Source organism: Coenobita brevimanus, chromosome 69 (genome assembly GCF_032717465.1).
Source record: "Coenobita brevimanus isolate Jiangsu-jjx chromosome 69, ASM3271746v2, whole genome shotgun sequence".
In the NCBI taxonomy this organism is placed as follows: domain Eukaryota; kingdom Metazoa; phylum Arthropoda; class Malacostraca; order Decapoda; family Coenobitidae; genus Coenobita; species Coenobita brevimanus.
The window spans coordinates 7,735,824-7,756,122 of record NC_137022.1 but is presented as its reverse complement, the minus strand read 5'-3'; the positions used below and the strand labels follow the sequence as shown (position 1 = coordinate 7,756,122).

The following is a 20,299-nucleotide window of genomic DNA, read 5'->3' as shown; positions in this document are numbered from 1 at the left end:
TGTGATACGAGCTCTAACATATGGAAGTGAAGCTGGGGCATTATTGGAGGGACAGAATTCAAGAGTGAGAGCTGTGGAAATGAGTTATTTGAGAGGAGCATGTGGAGTCACCTGGAGAGGCAGATTGACAAATGAGGAAGTGAAGGATCGTTGTGGTGTGGATGCGGATGTGATAGGAACGATTAGGAGAAATACATACAGGTGGTTTGGCCATGTGGAGAGGATGGAGAGTGAGAGACGAAAGAGGAGAGTGTATGTGAGGTGGAGGGGGAGAGAGGGAGGGGGAGGCCAAGGATGAATTGAAGGGATGGAGTGGAGAGGTATATGACAAAGGGTGTTGTGAGGTGGGAACAGGGGAGTGAAATGGCGGGGGAAAGGGCGACATGGAGGCGATTTCTTTGTGGCCATCCCTTGCGCGATTAAGGCGTCTGGCAATAGATAGATACACACACACACACACACACACACACACACATACATACACACCTGCTATACAAATACTGTATTCGGTATATATATTAATATTTTTTTTTTTTACTTTTTTATCTTTTTTCAATATTACATCATTTATTGGAAAAAAATACCTAATCTAGAAACCCTAAAATTAATAACCTAACAGACAAATTGCTAACCTGTACTAAAACCTAAAGATACAAATAGCAACACCTACACTAATGGTAAAAATACCTCAACCAAGAGAACACCATCGACTGCAGATATGTAATGCCTTTCTACATTACATACCTGCACTCATCACCTGCTGACTGTCAGTCAAGGCGCAAACTAATATAGGGGACATCAGTATATGAAAGAGAACCGGACAAGTGAGGAACATTTCCATATTCGTCAGCTGTCGACACTAATTAGGACAACTTGAACAAGACGGTATAAAGTACTTACATAATATGTACAAGATGTGAAGTACCCCAGCCAACAGACCACCAAGAGAGACTGGAAGAACGAGGGGGGTGAAGGAGGGAGGGGGATAGAGAGGGAGGGAGAATGTAAAGAGGAGAGGAGAGAATCGGAGGGTGCAGGTAAGGAGGGAAGGAGAGGGGGATGGAGGGGTAGGAAGGAGGTAAGGGGGGAGGGAGGACGGATGAGGGATGGAGGGAGAATGAAGGAAGCGTGTCCTTCAAGGCAGAGGAAGAGTTGGAGGGAGACGATGGGTGGAAGGATAAAGAGGGGAAAGGAAAGAAAGGAAAATGAGGAAAAGTAAAAAAAAAAGGGGGGGGGAGAGAGAGAGAGAGAGAGGGAGATGGGTGGAAGAGAAGAGGGGAGGAGGAAGAAGGGGTGTGAAGGGAGGGAGGTGGTGGAAATAGGAAAGTTTGTGGAAAGGGGGGAATGAACTAGGGGAGGGATGGAGGAAGGGTGGGAGGTAAAACTCGGCGGCTCGTGGTCAGTCTGGCTTGAGCTTTGGAAGTAGGAAGTTAGTCTATGATTTTGGTACGACATTTTATTTCCATTTTCTTCCCATTGAGTGCTTTTATGTAGATAATATTGATCATAATTTGTATTGTAAACACATTTAAGTAGTTTTAAAGATTACTCAGATAACTGAAATCGTAATAGCTGACAATAGAAGGGCAACTGATCTGTGTGTGGGGTTTGGGGTGGCGTCTGTGTGTGTGTGAAGACTGAAATGAGCGTAAGGTTTTGGGTGTGGAATTTGTTTTTGATATATGTATGGATATTTTAGTGTTCGTGTTTTTTATGGGTTTTGGGTATGATGGCTTCCCGGCCGTACTGGCACACCGCCCTATGCGTGTCTCATTCGTGTTTACGAGGAGTGAGGAGGATGTAGACGCCATGCTTAGGCCTCAGCATGAAGGGTGAGCTTTCCATCTCGATGTTTTCGTGACCTGGCGGTATCCTGAGGTCAGCTGCCAGGATCAGCTTGGCCAGGGCAACCTTGGTCTCCATCAGGGCGAACCGCATGGCTGGAGAGGAAATATAGTGTAATTAACAACTGAAATGCGTCTGTAAAGGAACTTCAGGGACTTGGATGATAAGTGAGTGTCTGCTCCATTTCACTGGTCGAAGTCGATACTTCTCCCTATACAGTGCCTTCTCTCTCCTTGCTCTCTGGACCCTACCTCGCCCATTATTTAAGAAAGAAGTTCATGATTGTAATAATATTAATAATAATAATAATAATAATAATAATAATAATAATAATGATAATAATAATAATAATAATAATAATAATATACCCTTATTTCCACAATGGAATCAATGTAACGTAAGAAACAAATAAATACCTAACAAAACAATGGTAAGCTGTAATAAAACTAAATCGCCAAGGAAGATGTGTTAGGGAATCTCAGCTGAGAAGATGGAGGTTGAAATCTTGAGCATATTTACGATTCCTTTTCCTTCCTTCAAAACAGCCCAAGACATTTTATTTTCTTAAATGGAACATAATTTTTACATCAACACAAGACACTACCATTCTCCATTCTCCCTTGCATCATTATATTATGTTCTTGGCATGGGGGGGTGAAACTTGATGTTAGAAGATTGTTTTGATCTGTGTTGTTTTGGTGTCTGTGTATATCTGTCAGTCAGTCTCAGTCAGTCAACCAGTCAGTCCATCAGTCAGTCAGTCAGTCAACCAGTCAGTCCATCAGTCAGTCAGTCAGTCCATCAGTCAGTCAGTCAGTCAATCAGTCGGTCAGTCAATCTTGTCCTTCAGGTGAAAACAAATTACAGAAACGATACATCCTTTCACATAAACTTGGCCCAGATTTTTGTCCTGTTGCTGGTTAAGAGTGACCTTTGGTTCCTTCTTTTGCATAAAAGAAAGGTTTTCTTGATACAGCACTTCGGCCGGTATTCCTCTCTGGTAAGGAGGCTCCCTAACACCTGTTCCTCAGTGATTTATTTTCCAGACGCCTTTGGCTCCTTCTTTTTTGGATTAAAAAAAAAAAAAAGGACTTTCTTGATATAGCACTTCGACCGGTATTCCGGTCTGGTAAGGAGGCTCCCTAACACCTCTTCCTCAACGATTTATTTTCCAAACCCCTCATTGATATCCGATGGTCTCCTTCTTATTTCTTTTAAATGTCGACATTGACTGCATGATAACACACAAGAATATAGTAACGGAGCAGAATCAGAAATAAATTGTAAGGTAGAGGTGTTAGTAACCTTCCTGAAAAACACACAAGAATATAGTAACGGAGCAGAATCAGAAATGAATCGGTAAGGAAAAGGTGTTAGTTAGTAAGCTCCCTAACCTTACTAGAACTCGGCCCTTCCACGTGATTAATATAAGACTATGTGTGACCTGGGGGAGGGCAGCGAAATGGCGGGTGACTGGGCGACATGGAGGAGATTTGTTTGTGGCCACCCCTTATGGGATTAAGGCGTCTGGCAAATAGATAGATAGATAAACAGAATATCTTGCCAAAATTCAATATTCAAGGTAGAGATGGCAATTTTAATTCAAGTTGGGATGAAAGGAGTATAATGTTTAGGCTAAATTAGAGTTAAATGGACACAGGGAAGCCATGCCCGTGTCCCCATGTCTCATTCTGACCCCATGTCATATTCTGACCACATGTCCTATTCTGAACCCAGATCCTGTTTTGTTCCTAAGTTCTATTCTGACCCCATGTCCAATTCTGACCCCACATGTCCTATTCTGACCCCCAAGTCATTCTGACCCCACATGTCCTATTCAGACCCCATGTTCTATTGTTCCCATGTCCTATTCTGACCCCATGTCCTATTTTAACCCCACAATTCCTATTCTGACCCCATTTCCCTATTGTGACCCCATGTCCTATTCTGACCCCATGTCCTATTCTGACCCCATTTCCTATTCTGTCCCCATGTCCTATTGTGTCCCCATGTCCTAATCTGTCCCCATGTCATATTCTGACCCCATTTCCTATTCTGACCTACATAACCTCACCTAAACAGTTCCGTGGTCCCATTCCAAAGGGCATGTGGGTGAAACTCTTGATGTTGACCTTGTTCTCGGGCAGGAAGCGGTCAGGCTGGAACTGCTCAGGGTCGGGCCAGTAGCGGGGGTCGTGGTGAAGACTCCACACAGGGAAGTGCAGCCCGTCCCCCTCCTTCAGGTGCAGATTAGTTCCGGGGATGCTGGAGGAAAGGTGGGTGTAAATGTCTTGAATACACCTGTGACTGTCTTGGAGATTTAATTAGTTATCTGTAAGTCTGCCTATCAGTCTATATATTTGTCCGTCTATCTGCTCATCTGCATGTGTATCTACCATCTGTCTATCTATATCTGTCTACTACTACTACTACTACTACTACTACTACTACTACTACTATTACTACTACTACTACTGCAGCTGCACACCATGATATTACATATATATGGTTCTTACGTGCTCAACATTAAGTTTTCCTCAGGTGTTCATCAAGTGTTCATCTTCATTTATTCATCTCTAAGTGATCTTATGCGTTCATTTCTAAGTGTTCACTGTTCCGTGTACTTTCCGTGCTCCTATTTGCGTGTTCATATTATTTATTTCTTGCACACCTTGTTTTAAAATGGTCTCCTTTTTTCATCCCACACACTTCAATATCTACACCTCTTGTTCACCATCTACATCTCTTGTTCACCATCTACATCTCTTGTTCACCATCTACACCTCTTGTTCATCATGTACACCTGTCTTCACCTGTAATCCTTGGTACACATCCGCTCCACAAACAGCGCTGGCGGGTATATCCTTAGGGACTCTGTAATGGGAAGAGAGAAACCAATGTAAACTGCCATGACTGCCTTGGTATACTCTCTATCTATCTGCCTGTCTATCTATCTGTCTATCTCAGCAGTCACCAGCTCAGGTCCAGTAATATCTATACTCCCTGGGATTTTGGTTTAGATAAAATTGAATGACTCTTTCGCCAATCAAATCAAACATTGCCCTCATCACTCGAGACAGGCGAAAATTTCAAACACAGTCGGTGTCACTCTTCATTCAACTACTCCCATTGGAAAGACGCGTTGAATTATAAGGATTTTTTGACACACACATGACCTCTCCTGGGCCTAGGAGTTACGTCAAAGACATCATGTAAACTCGATATCCTGAAGACATCAACAGACACACAGTACTTTCAGCTGATTTGCAAGAGGGAGAGGTGCTTTAACTCGACCCAACCCTGCCTTAGATAGGGTTAAGCAAGATAATGATTCACATGTTGAGGGAAGAGAGGAAGATGAAACTATATGACGATCTGAAGGCCAAGGGGTCGAGAAACTGCAGCACAAATTTAAGACACGAGGAAATACAGCACAAATTTAATACAGAAGACAATACATCACATTTAATACACACCCATTACGCAGGCATCCAGGAACTTGGCCTCCATGACCCCCTGGTAGGTCAGCTCCCCCTCCTCCTTCACCAGTCCCTCAAGTTCCTGACGAAGGCGCTGCTGGGGCTCTGGGTTCTTGGCAAGGAGGTGTGAGGAGAAGGCCACAGCGGAGGCGATCGTGTCGTAGCCAGCCAGTAGGAACAGGATGCACAGCGCCACCATCACTTTGTCGGTGAGGACTGGCAGTGGACGAGATCAAAATATAAACCAATTTTGAATGAGTTACTTTTTATAATCTGAAAACCAGTCTTGGATGAAATTTAACAAGACATTATTTCGGAATCTTCCTAAAATTTATCCCCAGGCTGACTTTAAGATCAAGATAGTTTAGCTGGTATTTTTTCTGGTATATATGTGAGTCCAAAGGTATTATTTCTAAGCCATGAACGACCCTGTTTTAATTCCTGCAGCATAGGATGGCAGGTGTATGAGGGTAAGGTATATATGCTTTCTCATTATACTGCTGTTGCTCGTCACAATATCGTAATTCTTCCCATCCATCTCCTGCTTTCATGTTCCTGCCTCGGTCTCATCTCTCGCTGCGTCCACTGAACCATACGTAAAACAGTTCACTTCTCCGTCTTCCCCATCAGTGCTTACTCAGGATCATTTTGCGCTCTCTCTCTCTCTCTCTCTCTCTCTCTCTCTTGATTTTCTCACGTTCACTCTTCTTTTTGTACTACTAACTCTTCCTTACTCACACACTCTCTGCTAAATGTTACCTTATGCAAACAACACCTGGTTAAATTTCTGTCTTCCCCTCTCTCTGCTTTTCTTAGCTTTCCCACCTGTCAATACACTTACACCCTCCTCTCACACTTACACTCTCCTCTCACACTTACACCCTCCTCTCATACTTACACCCGCCTCTCACACTTACACCCGCTACTCTCACCCCCCTATGCATGAACAGACAGAACACCAGTGGAGATATTTAACTGAACCTAATCTGTCCTGGATGGACTTAGGTGGATATGAACTGACCAAACTGACCCCTGACTACCTTAAATGAACCTAAAATTGCTGAAGTGAACATGATCAGAACATATATGAACCTAAAATTGGTGCAGTGAACGTGGTTAGAACCTTTAACATCCAGTGTGGCTCAAATAGTACCAAACCAACCTGCATGGGCGTAAATAGATAAAACAGTACCTGACCTCTCATGACCACACACACACGACCTGACATTGACCTGGCTCGGGATGAATTGATGTCAAGTGAGATAATGAAGGTGAACTGGCTTGCATGGATCATCTGGACTAATTTCCTGCTAATTAGGTACTTATCACACACAAGGGTAACTGATTATTTCGAATGCTGTATTGCTGGTGGTGGCGCTGGCTGATGGTGATTGAGGCTGTCCTAATAAATTGAGAGTTTTTTGTTGACGAATGTGACTTAAATCAGCATTTGGTAACACCTCTAAGAACATTCTAAGATTTACCATTGCACTAAGCACTTAAGAAGACAGAGATGAAGGAAATCCAGTTGTCTTCCATAAGGTGACAGACAAGATGGACAATATTGCCACTGGAAAGCAATTAAGGACCTAATCTGAAGCTTCTTATTAACAGCTGATGTATTTTGTTCCCCAGGGTGGAAAATTAACCTTAAAAAATCCCATTCCACAGTCATTTTGTGCTGGAATATTTGGTATGGTAAAAGGCCATGTGGGGAGGATGGAGAGCGAGGGACTAATGAGGAAAGTGTGTGTGAGTGAGGTGGAGGGGGGATGAGGGAGGGGGCGGCCGAGGATGAGATGGAAGGCTGGAGTGGAGAGGTATATGATAATCGGGGTAGTTAGATGTCGAGAGGGCAGCGAAATGTCGGGGGAAAGGGCTACCTGGAGGCGATTTGCTAGTGGCTACCCCTTACGGGATTAAGGCGTCTGACAATAGATAGATAAATAGAAAATACAGTGAGGTGTGCAAAATGGACATGAAGTAGAGAGAGAGAGAGAGAGAGAGAGAGAGACATCAACGATTTTGGGAAAGATAAAGGTGCAAAAACTTAGGAATTCAGAATTTGTCTTAGCCGAGTTACTGTGAACAAGAAAGCTTAATGACTATTGGCAACTGAAGGGCCAGTAAGACAGTCATTCAGGTTTATCAAATCCCAGTTTTCCACAGACTACGAAACGCAATCGTCAAATTTACCATCCAGGTCCCTATGAGGTCACTTTCATGATCCTAGTGTACTCCTAATTATATCACTTGCACCGCAGATGAAACTTTTACAGATATGGTATAGCAAAAAGACCTATGAAGAGATAGTATAGTAATGAAAGGCAAAGGTCAATCACCATGCTTAGGGGAGGCAGTGGTGGTGTCAGAGTCTTCAGCCCGTGCCTCCAGTAAAAGGTCAAGGAAGTCCCCCTCTTTTTGCCGTCTTGGCGGGCCCTGATGGTCTCCTCTGCTACACTTCGGAAGAACCTCACCTCCTCTGGGTCCTCCTTCAGGCCCAAAGCGTTGAAAAGTTGCGTCCAGTTCCTCATGACAAGAAGCTTCAGTACCATTAGTGGCGTTGTAGTAAAAAAAGAGTCTGCTTTTTGGGCGAGAAGAGGGTTTTCCTGTGTGAGAGAGTTACACTCGATGCCAAAAGCACAAAATGCCATAGTGTCCATGGTGAACCGTCCAGCTTTGTCCTTCATGTTAACAGGCGGATAATTTTCTGTATCTCTGAGGCAGGAAGATACAAATGTGTCAGCAATATCACACATAAGCTGGAACATCATTCGCATCTTCCCAGTGGAGAATGTTGGGGAGAGGACAGCACGCAAGTCCTTCCACTCCTGATTCTTCTTACTTCCCAGCATGTTACTCATGTAGCTGTCGGGTTGGTTTGCACGAAAGGGCCGCCTGTTCACGAAATGATCAAAGTCCTTTACGAATATGTTCTTGAGTATGTCCGGATCACACACCATCAGCACGGGACTGAAGCCTTCATACAGGCCAAAGTAGGGACTGTTCTTGTAGGTGTGGTACATCTGAAACGAAAAAAATAAAATAGTTTCAACCCCAGTAAAGTATGATGGCTAAATAAGCTCACAAAAGTTTTTATATAACATACCATACACCAAGAGCTTCCCTGGTATGAGAAAAAAAATCTTGATCAGTCTTTCTGGAAATAAGCAACTGTGATTAGTAATTTCCTTTTTTGGTAAGACAGTCCCCTGTAACTTATCACTTTTAAATAGTTTCTTAACATAGGCACCATAAAACATGCATTTTGTAATAGGATGATAGAGATACTGCAAGGACATGACAGAACAGAGGTGCTGTCACTGAAAGCATGCAGGATACAGAAGAGATATTAAGAAATGAGGTAACCATAAATTAAAGCTGGGCACCTCTGCAAGCACTTCCACAATCCGGAATTTCCACAATAGCGGACTCCATGATTTCAGTTGCAGAATTGTGATTGCAGCAAACTCGTCCGAAACTTGCGGTATTGCATAGCGGAAGTACTTCTGCAATCGTAACCCAGTCTGCAACCTCCCATGTGGCGGTCGCTACAGCATGACTCACGAATATCAAGCTTGAACAGGATTCTTGGCCAGCAGCAGTGGTGGGCTAGGTGTCGCTGCGTCAGTTAGAAGTAGGGATGGGTAATATCAGGAGAAATTATTTGATACGTTACAATGTGATATACTATAAGCCAATGTGGCAGTAAATTTTATGGCACGTATAGCTAACCATGCACAATGGTTCCACAATTTGACAGATGACGATCTTAAGGGCTAATGTAATGATCACTGAAAATACTTTTTCTTTTATGGTCTTACTGAGTTATTATCTGCAAGAGTAAGCACATTACTATGAATTATCTATTTGAGTTTTATGGACTGCATTCTTCTGCTGGTCAGATTGATTTTCCCGAGTGCCACAAAGGCTATTTCTTTTCCTTGTAACATTATTTTTGTAATAAATGATAGATATGATTACATTATTTTAATATTAGTATTGTGAGATTTTCATGGTATGCCCGAACTCTGATTCCCAAAGAAAAGTGATAGATATACAACTGAGTAAACGTCAGTACCGTACAAAATTACGGTTCTGATGAAGATAATTGTAATGGGTAAGTTTTCATTAAATACACTAAAGTACCAGCGACAATTTTAAAATACATCACAAATGTCATAAATAGATTATAAGAACAATAATTCACTACATTACCAATCGATTTACCCCCTGTTTGTGCACTTTGTATTGAAAATTGTGAAACTGCATTGCTGTTGCAGTATTACGGTAGCGGAACTGCACATTCCAAGTTTATTGTGGAAATGCGGTACCAAAGGTAAGGGTCACAGGTTGCGGACTTGCAATTGCGCAGTTGAATTTTACATTGCTGTGCCCAACTCTGCAATAAATACATTTTGTAAACCTTGTCGTACACACTTTTCTCAACTCTGAAGAGGTAGTCAACTGGTAAATTTCAGAAGTTTGATGATGGAGGTAGTTCTGTGACAGACCAATAGCCTGTGTTGTTGGCAGGGGAACAGGTCAGCTCAACCAACCAGTAAGTAATGGATTCAGTCCTCAATCTTACCCCTCTTAATTCCTGTATTGCCAGAAACCGGATGACTTTCTGAAAATTAAAGCTACAATAAAGAAAGAGGGAGAAAAGAAAGAAAGGAATATAGGCATTAATGTTATAACACAATATGTAATAGTTACAGACATATGGGGGAGGCGGTGGCTCAATCGGTAGAGAGGTGGCCTGCAGTCCTACCAGACCCAGGTTCAAATCCTGGCTGGGGCAGGGAACAGTTTAAGGATTTGAATGTCTTAAAATCAGACTTAACTAATCTACCAGAAGACCCGCCGACATGTAGTAAAAATACACCAGCTAATACCAATACACCAGTCCTGTATGAGACAGCCCTAGCATGTATTCAATATGGACGGTGGGTGTTTAGTGCCGAAGTGGTGACATGTAGAGGTGTATGGTATGTAGGAGGACTGCCGGGCCTTGAGAGCAGGCTGTGAAACCTATCCCCAGAGTCGGACACACACACACATATATATATATATATATATATATATATATATATATATATATATATATATATATATATATATAATACTTATGGGCATTAGTACAGTATGTCATAGCACAATATATAACACTATCACAATATGAAATGTCGGGTGCTCAGGAAGAGACGTACACATCCCCTAGCCCAGAATGCAAGTATAAAATGTTTGACAAACACATACCAGATGATCAAGAATTTCATGATGTATCAAAGACATGGAGAACTGATGAAAACCAGTTCACGTGATGGAAATGTACCAGACATTACACACATACATACATACGCACGCACACTTTACCCCGCCAGAAACCAGCCAGTAATCTATCCCGAGAAATCTGAGGTGAGAGTCAGAGCCAGAGAGAACCAGAGAAGGCACAAGGGGATTGGAGAGACGAGAGAATGAAGCTTAGGAGAAAGGTGGAGTAGGAGGTTCACAGTCTCGTTGACGATACCACAATACGTGGGTCACGTCACTCTTTCCATCACATAACTGCATCACAATAAAAACCTCTTAACCCCAGAGTGTCTATACCTCACCTTCACTTACGATACAAGATAGATGGAGGGGCAAGGAAGACAGAGAAATACCTACCTCAAGACAAAACCCACAATGAGCTAACCAACGCAAGAAGAGTTTATATTGGTAGAAGCCCTCATATTTGGTGAAAGTGGTGCCTTGCCAGTCTGCAGCTATAATCCCAGCTCCTAGCTATGATTATTATCTACACACACACACACACACACACACACACACACACACACACACACACACACACACACACACACACACACACACACACACACACACACACACACTCCAGTGGATTTAAGTTGTGAGCCCTTTATACTGCCATGTCTTAATTGCACCTGTGTCTTAATATTGGGACACTCAAGCGTTGTGTGCATTCTATGGTATTTAAGACAGAGAGGCTGTTGATACATGGTGGCAGCTATCATCCACTCACTTGATGTGGTGCTGCCTCCTTCTTCCTTCAACTTTATCATTCTGTTCTGTGTATGCTCTTCTCTCCTCTTATTCTTTCTTCCCTCCTGTCACATTTTATTACCCTTCCTTCTGCTCCAGGTGTCTCTATACTGAGTGACAAGCATAATCGTTTCCTGTAACCTAGGAAACATTTTACAGTGTTGTGTGATAATCATATAACCACATAACAAAGCGATGTGGAGTCTACTATGGTGCCCCTGTTAATTGGGTGGACTAACACAAATGCAGCATCCATTCAAGAACTAAACCTCCACATTCTGTCCTGTGCCTTGCTGTGGTGAGAGGCTGTCTGCTGCAGGGGAAGATCAGTTCACTACACAAGATGGCTCTATAAAAGTGGTTTCTTCTCTGAGGTTGATGGGTTTGCTCAGCTAGACAGCTTGGGGATACTTGTTAGTGGTTTATGAGAGGTTTAAGCCAAAATAACCCCATCTGGGGAGAGATACCAAGTGCTTCTAATTAATGTCTCACTTTGTCGAAGGCCAGCCAGCGATGTTTCAAGGGTGACATGGTCTGGTGGAGGTGGCCGATGAAGGGGAGAGCAGGTGGGGATGGAACGCCTCTGCTGGCCCAGTAGCTGTGACGCCATCTTGAGTATAACCATGCCGTCACCACCAGCAGCACCAACACTACCCACGTCATAAGCATCCTGATCCTTTAATCAGATAAGAAGAACAAGAATGCTTGAATTAAATGACTGTCAAATACATGATGGTCATTTAAAACAGACTGTCAGTATTTATAAAGTTCTGTCTGTCCCTAGTTTCTGACACACACACACACACACACACACACACACACACACACACACACACACACACACACACACACACACACACACACACACACGAACCAGTGAATTTACATGCCACGAGGTGAAGAAAATTGGAGGGCAGCAGCAGTATTTATGGGAATCGAGTACGCAAGGACAATCATTTAAATTCCAATCCTCTCGTAGACTATGGGAGCCCACTGTTTAAATTACGCACCACGTCTCTGTTTAAATTACCCGCCACTGCTTTGTTTAAACTACCCCACACGTATCTGTTTTAGGTAAAGAAGAGAATAAAAGTGAAAAGATGCAGGTTTAGCATAACAGTCGCACGAAGGTCATTATCCTGCCGCGTGCCAGTGTCGTTTTAAAATGGTCTGACAATTCCGCGGCCAGTGCCAGTGCAGTTTTAAAAAGGTCTAAAATAAAAAACTTCACTGTGACCACATTATTCAAGATACGCAGGTAAAAATTGGCAGGCATGTAAAGTAACTGTTCCTCTACCATCCCCCAGGCTGTCAAGGCCATACATTCATTCGCTCCCCCTCCTCACGCTTGCTCTGCCTGTGTGCCTCACCGAGTGCTGTACATAGTGAAGGCATTTTGTATATTATTTCATGTAAGTGTAAGTTGTAAACATTTTCTTGTAAGTGTAAGGACTATATAGTGATGTCAAGTTGTAAATACCTTCTTGTAAGTGCCAGGACTGTGCGTAATGAAGTCGTTTTACCTGTCTTGAAGTAAGTGTAAGATAATGCATTCACAGTGAGAAAGACACAAATTGTGATAGATGATGAAGTAATAAGTAATCGGAAAGGTGTACTGAACATTCCTATACCTTCCCAGCATAAATACTTGAGTATGTCTTACACAGAAAACGGCTTTCTCTCACGTACGTGGTGAGCGTGAGAGAGCGGCTATACTTGTACACGAGTATGCAGGACTCAATAAAACTCATTTCCGAGCCTTATTGAGCATTTTTTGGCGAAATTCTTTGTTTCTACATCAAAATCTATCATTTTAGCCCCCCCCAAAAAAGTCGAAAAATAGCCAGCACTGGGGTGACCCATAGGGCTAAAAATAGCCCGCACGCGGTGGGTTAAGGTAACGGATTTTTAGAGTACAAAGTCATGAAATCACCACATTGTCACCAGCACCGCTCCCGACACTGCCCATGCCCCAGCATTCTGAGGTGTTTACGTGCTAGAGAGCAGAGAGAGATAAGCATTTGGAGAGGCCTGCATTCACACACTCACAACACCAATAAAGGTAAAGTAAAAGAGTAACAGGGCCTCAGGAAAGAAAGTACTTTAGAATGTACTGAATGTAATTGATGGCCAGCATGGAAATTTAGTAATGACAGGAAAAGTACAGTCTTAAGCAGGTGGTTGACATGATAAAGCAGTGGAGTGTACTATCTAAGGTTCCATTCCACAGAACAGCTATTAAAAACAATAATTTTAGTCTGATTTCTTTAATATGAATAGGAGAAAATTATACACTGAGGTAGCAAGATTTGCCAGTTAGGTGCTCGAGAAGCATCTCGATGTTTCCCGATATTTACGGTAGCCTGGTTCTGGTACGACCGAGTTGCCAGTTTGCCTGCTGCTTGTGAACGTAGTTATTTCGTAAGTTATGCATTAATTTTTCTGCCCTTTTTCTTTATAATGTTTTTTTTAAGTGATTGTTTGTTAAATTATGTAATTTAAGTTCGTATGGTAAACGATTTAGAGTGTTACGTAATGTAGGGAAGCCCTAGCGTGTTTTGATGTCTCCTAGTTGGTAACTGTTGTTGCTAGGAGCAAGTACAAGACCAGCAGGTTCCAGAATTGTTGGAGAAGTAGAAGTTTCTAGTACAATGCAAACTTATATAAAGATGGGGAGAGACTAGGGCAAGTTTAGTTGGGTTTCAGGTCAGTTTGAGTGGAGTTCAGTCGGTTTTGGTTCAGTTTGAGTGTAGTGCAGTGTCAGTGTCAGTGAAGATTGTATATTTTTGGTACTTGTGAAAACAGTGGCAAACAGTGACGAGTTATTGAAGTTTGTATATCATTGGTGCTTGAGAAAACAGTGAAGTGTAATAACTGTGAAGTGTTATTAAGCATTAAGTGTAATAGCAGTTAGTATAGTGTGTGTAGCTCCAGTGCTTGTGAGAACAGTGGAGTGAAGTTGGAAGACATTAAGTGGAATTATTTGGAAAATAAAGACAATGAACTTTAAGGAGCCAGTATTTATTTTCGCCTCAGCTGATCTTGTGTACTGTACATCTAAAGGCTGACCATAGGAAGAACAAATCACTGGGCAACGTCCTTTCTATACTGAACTACTGCTGTTGGAGCCTGTGGCAGTATGGGGTGGGGACGTAACAATAGAGAGAGAGAGGGAGAGAGAGAGAGAGAGAGAGAGAGAGAGAGAGAGAGAGAGAGAGAGAGAGAGAGAGAGAGAGAGAGAGAGAGACGAACGAGGAGAGTGTTTGTGAGTGAGGTGGAGGGGGATAGAGGAAGAGGGAGGCAAAGGATGAGATGGAGGGATGGAGTGGAGAGGTATATGAGAGAGGGGGGGTGTGAGGGGGCGTTAGGAGCGCGAAATGGCAGGGCGACATGGAGGTTAGTTGTTTGTGGCCACCCCTCACGGGATTAAGGCGTCTGGTTATAGAGAGATTGATAGTGATGGTTACAAAATCACCAATTATTTACGCAAAACATTTCTTCAGGGCTATTATAAACAGGTAACTAATTACCAAGGAATATGGGAGACTACGATACAGTAATAACATTTAAAAGTGGCTTCGTTATGTGTTCACCTTCTCATCCTCAACTGGCTATCACAAAAGCTAAGTATTTTCCATCCATCCAGATCTGGGAGAACACAGCCAAGACCTCAACATCATTATGAGATTAGTGTCACACATTTCTATCAGTGTCACACCTTTATATGTGTCACACCTTTATAATAGCATTACACCTTTATGTCAGCTTCACACCTTTATATCAGTGTCACACCTTTATATCAGTGTCACACCGTTATATCAATGCCACACCTTTGAATAAGTCACACCTTTATATCGTTGTCACACCTTTATACAGTGCCACAACTTTATATCAGTGTCACACCTTTATATATTAGCGTTACACCTTTATATTAGTGTCACACCTTTATATTAGTGTCACACCTTTATATCAGTGTCACACTTTTATATCAGTGTCAAACCTTTAGATCAGAGTCACACCTTTACATAGCTCTCCATCCTCTGCTATTTACAGTACATGAGAATTTACAATGTTTAGCGGTCACCATTTTACTTTGTCTTGCCGACCTCGGATGGAAGGACTGCTGGGTGGGGGAACATTCTTAATTTCCTCAGCTTCAGCTCACAAAAAAGACACCACAGCTGTAGTTTTCTCTGTCATAAATGGACACGGAAAGACAAGTAGGAGTGTTGTTGTTTGCTCTCCTCTGTGTCCCATTTCACAACGAGAATCTCACGGGGTTTTGCAGTGAGAATTAATTTGTCTGAGCGAACGGCGGAAGTGACTGGATGAGGTAGGTACAGAGATACTCATGACAAGGGCTACATCACTTTTTTTTTTTTTTAGTGGCTCCATCTCACAGCAGGGCAGTTTGGTGTGGCTCGCTTCTCTCGTGAAACAGACCCGGGAATTTCAGTTGTACGTTAATGGGTCGATGGATGCGCAGCCCGTAATTACTGATCACTCTGTTGAAAGTTATAATTTTGTGCTTTCCCTTTAATGTTTCGGAGTCCCTTCCCTCCATGTAGGTGGGCTGGGGCTTAAGATGATGCTGTAGTCATGATAAAGGAGGCATAAATGGTGTTGCTAACTCATGGCTGTTCAGCAGTCATTCACGAGCGATCATGACATTGTACTAGATTAAAAGTTATATGCACATTCATTTCAGTATCATTCAGGAGCCATCCATACTCCACTCCCTAACGGTGATTTGGGTTTGGAAGTATCCCTGTTAATACTGCTCGAGGCTGTACTTACGCTGAGAGCCAGAGGGGGAAGTGGACACTGTCACTGGGAGAGTAAGAGATGCACTGATGCGACACAAGAGATTGGCACTGAGGGTGTCATTGCATGGCCTGTGACCTTGACGTGGTGATAGGGAGTGCCAGGGGGAGAGGTGGGGGAGGGGGAAGATACAGTTTAGGGCACAGGGCCGAGGCTTGGTTGTGGAGGGATGTGTGGGTGTAGTGTGGAGGATGGAAGGAGATGGAGGAGGGGATGGCAAGGGGAGGTGGATGCAGTGAGGGTGGAAGAGATGTAGTTGTAGGCATGATTAGGCGGGTGAACAGGAGGGAGGAGGGGGAAGGTAGAAGAAGAAGAAAGGGTACATGAAGCGGGGGGATGGGAGGGGGAGAGGGGAGTGCGAAACGGTGCAGGTGGGAGGTTGTAGTGAATAAGGGTAAAAATTGGAGGGGAAGGGAGGGGTAATGAGAGTGGAAGAAGAAAATAATGAGGTTGGGGAGAGATAGTGGAGGGGTGGAAAGGGAAGAATGAGGTTTGGGACAGATGATTGGTTGGATGTACAGGGTGGAGGGAGGGGGGATGGTGGAGGGGGCTGGGTAGGGAGGTGGGGGGACAGTGGAGGGGAAACAGTGGATGACAATGGAGGGGGATGGAGAGAGGATTAGAGTGGGGAAGGGTTTGGGAATGAGAGATGAGGGAAGAGGGGGGAGAGTGGAGAGTGATGTTTAAAATGGGAGTAGATGGGGAGGGGGAGAGAGTGAGAGTGAAGGAGGAGGGGGAGAGAATGATAGTGGAGGGGAGGAAAAAAAGATGAGACTGGAGGGGAGGGGGAGGGGGAGAGAATGATAATGGTGTGGTGGAAAAATGGATGACTGGAGGGGAGGGGGAGAGGGAGAGGATGGGTGGGGTTGGTGAGGAGGGTGGGAGTGCAGATTACAAAGTTCTTCTCACAGTGACTCTTGTATATAATCATTACGCTTCATATCTTTACATTGAAATTATCACTGCCATGCTATCAAATAAAAGTTACAAGATTTTTTTTGGTATTATCAATGAACAGAAACAAGTTGTAATAATAATAATAATAATAATAATAAGAAGAAGAAGAAGAAGAAGAAGAATCAGGTAAATTCATCCGCTCTAAAGATCGGAACATGGAATTCGGCGCCGCTCACAAAATACTTTCTTTAAAGACCCAAACCTTTTTCATTCAACAGTGCTGTGACCTTTCTTGGCCTCTGTTACCTACATGCTAAATTTCAGGAAGATAGATTAACTCTAAGTATATTTTTGGAATTAAAAAAGTGCTAAAAATTCTACTCTACCTCGAAAAACTGCTGAAAAATGCACTCTGCTTCAAGAAGTGCTAAAAACTGTATTCTACCTCAAAATGTACTAAAACTGTAAAATGTTGTACTGTACCTCAAAAAGTGCTAATAATTGAATTCTAGCTCAAAAAGTGCTAAAAGTGGTGAAAATTGTATTCTCCCTCAAAAACTGCCAAAAATTGTGTTAAAAACTTTACTCTACCCCAAAGAACGCTAGAAATTGTACACTGCCTCAAAAAGTACTAAAAGCTGTACTCAGCCTTAAAAAGTGCTAAAAATTTTATTTTACCTCAAGGAGTGCTAGAAGTGCTAAAAATTTTACTCTACCTCAAAAAGTGCTTAAAAATGAACTCTACCTCTGAAGTGCTAAAATTGCTAAACGTGCAGATAGTTGTACTGTACCTCAAAAGTGCTAAAAGTCCTAAAAGTGTTAAAAATTGTACTCTACTTCGCATGTAACACGTGTGGAGGCTTTGACTGGATTTTAATGATATAAATAACAAAAAATAGCTTTGCCCTACACTGGTTCTCTGCTGGGTCCACAAGTAATCATGTGCAGTAATTCTTTGTTGTATTCCATTATTGGTTGGAGCGTCTTAACTCACTAGGCCACCAGGTATGTCCGTTTGGTTATATGGTCACCACCCAGAGTAACCAATGGCTTCCCTGACAGTAAGCCTTTTTAAGTTTGCCAGTATAGGCACCTGACGATAGGCGCTACATCAGGTGAGTCGATGTGTGGATGCCCTCACCTTACCACATCAGTAAGAGCAGTGCTGCATCAAGTGAGTAGTTGATGTATACCCTCGCCCACTCACAAGGGGTAACAGCATGCACAACAGATGAGTGGATGCTGGCATACCCTTGCCCACCAGACAGCAACAGCAGCACTTACAGATGAGTGGATGGTGTATACCTTCTGTCTACCACATCAGTAAGCATCATGCGCCAGCATCAGGTGAGTTGGATCGCAGGGTGCCCTTGCCCATCACTTCACGCTGGTAAAGGCAGTGCTACATCAGATCATGGTTGGTGGATGCCCTTATTCTACCAGCACACATCAGCAAGAGCAGTCGATACATCAGGTGAATGGGTGATGGGTGCCCTCGCCTATTGTATATATGCTAACAGTGCAGCTCTGCATGGAAGTGAGTGGATGATGGGTGCCCTTCGCTTACTAGATACGGTAAGATGCAGCGATACATCAGGTGACTGGATGTTGGGTGCCCTCACCTACTACTTATGGTAAGAGCAATGTTATATCAAGTGAATGGATGGTGGGTACTATAATATTTTCGTCTGTGGGACAATGGTAGCGGCCTAAAGCAGAAGCAGCAAACGGAGTGGATGAACCTCGTTAAACAAGCTCGTAATGCCTCTTCCTTAGCTAGAGGCAAGAGATATGGAAAGCGAGAAGAGAAAGAGGTGAGGTTAGAAGTACTGTATCAGTGTATGTGAGAGAGAGAGCAAGAGACAGCAAGAGAGAAAGATTGGCGCCGGGAGAGGAGGAGGAAGTCGTGACAAGGTAAGATGTGAGGAGGGAAACAGGGCCTACAGGGAATACCACAGGGGGACATGGTGGGGTCGTGAAGGGAAGAGAATTGAGACGCTTGTTTGAAGTCGGGTGTTACTTGTGTGAGGGAAAGATTAAGAAAAGACTTATAGACTCAGGTAAGGAGGGGAGTTAATTGAAAGCTGTACGCCTTAGCTCTACGGGTGTTATTTCCACCTGTTTGGATTGATACAATATTTCCTTGACCTGGAGTTCTTTCCTCCTTAATATTATTACTCTTTCTACACTGCCACGTTAATGAGTTTTTCCTCCACTCTACTCATGTAATATACGATAATTCTCTCTCTCTCTCTCTCTCTCTCTCTCTGTGTGTGTGTGTGTGTGTGTGTGTGTGTGTGTGTGTTTCTCTGTCAAATCTGTGCTTAATTTTCCATACAATATCTTGTCCCTGGAACTGATTTTTAATAAATGGACTTCTCCAGAGCCACCCCAACCGCAGCAGAAATAACACATAGTGCATGAGACCTCTGCCATTTGTGTGTGTGTGTGTGTGTAAATGTCCTTAAGATATCTAATAGTTCAGAACAGGGGTTCTCAACCTGGGCATGCGTACCCCCAGGGGTACGTGAGAGTACCTTTGGGGGTACGTGACAGGTTTCTCAAAATACTTTGGTTTTGAATAACTGCAAACCTGTTTGTAGAAAGTGGCCTACATGTGTTAGGCTAGATGTGTCCTCCACTAGAACCAGGACACTAAGTCACAACGTTAACAAGGAAACTCTTGGAGTTATGTCATTTGAGAGAAAGCTCTCTTGGACTACACTTGCCACAATAACCTGGTAAACCCATTATACAGTAGTCACTCTTGTTTCCGTTTTCCTATGATCACGTCTCTCCTCACGCATACCGAACAGGTACCAAAGTGAGACGCACTGGTTGCTCCTCACTGTCACCCACTCACCACTCTTCCCTCACTACCCTCACCCTCAGGTACGTTGAGATCTGCTTCATGGTTTCCAGTGTGGTTTGTAGTCTGATGTTTTTCCTCGTTGCTTGTCGCGGATTTTGCTTGCGGCAACGAAGTCATGTGCAAACTGCAGCCATAATAACTGGTAATGGTTTCCTTCTACATACCGCTGTGAGCAGGGATTCTTAGCACTGTGCTTGATTAAAAAACAAGTTACGTTCACGTCTTGCAGTCAAAGACGACATAAGAGTGTCTCTTTCAAAGACGGTGCTGAGGATTGATTTGTTGGTAGCAAAGAAACAGGCCCAACCATCTCACT

At 43.2% G+C, this 20,299-nt stretch overlaps 1 protein-coding gene across 1 annotated transcript in view; it reads right to left on the bottom strand.

The window, feature by feature from the left end:
• Positions 1 to 1,770: 1,770 nt before the first annotated feature.
• LOC145406122 (cytochrome P450 9e2-like) overlaps positions 1,771 to 20,299 on the bottom strand; it is a 23,174-nt gene continuing 4,645 nt past the window's right edge. Inside the window, exons 2-8 of the mRNA XM_080277321.1 lie at positions 11,883 to 12,066; positions 9,149 to 9,159; positions 7,750 to 8,350; positions 5,322 to 5,540; positions 4,659 to 4,719; positions 3,920 to 4,110; positions 1,771 to 1,940 (exon numbers count right to left, since the gene is read on the bottom strand). Coding sequence (XP_080133447.1) covers positions 1,771 to 1,940; positions 3,920 to 4,110; positions 4,659 to 4,719; positions 5,322 to 5,540; positions 7,750 to 8,350; positions 9,149 to 9,159; positions 11,883 to 12,066 — 1,437 coding nt within the window. The remainder of the gene's footprint in view (positions 1,941 to 3,919; positions 4,111 to 4,658; positions 4,720 to 5,321; positions 5,541 to 7,749; positions 8,351 to 9,148; positions 9,160 to 11,882; positions 12,067 to 20,299) is intronic.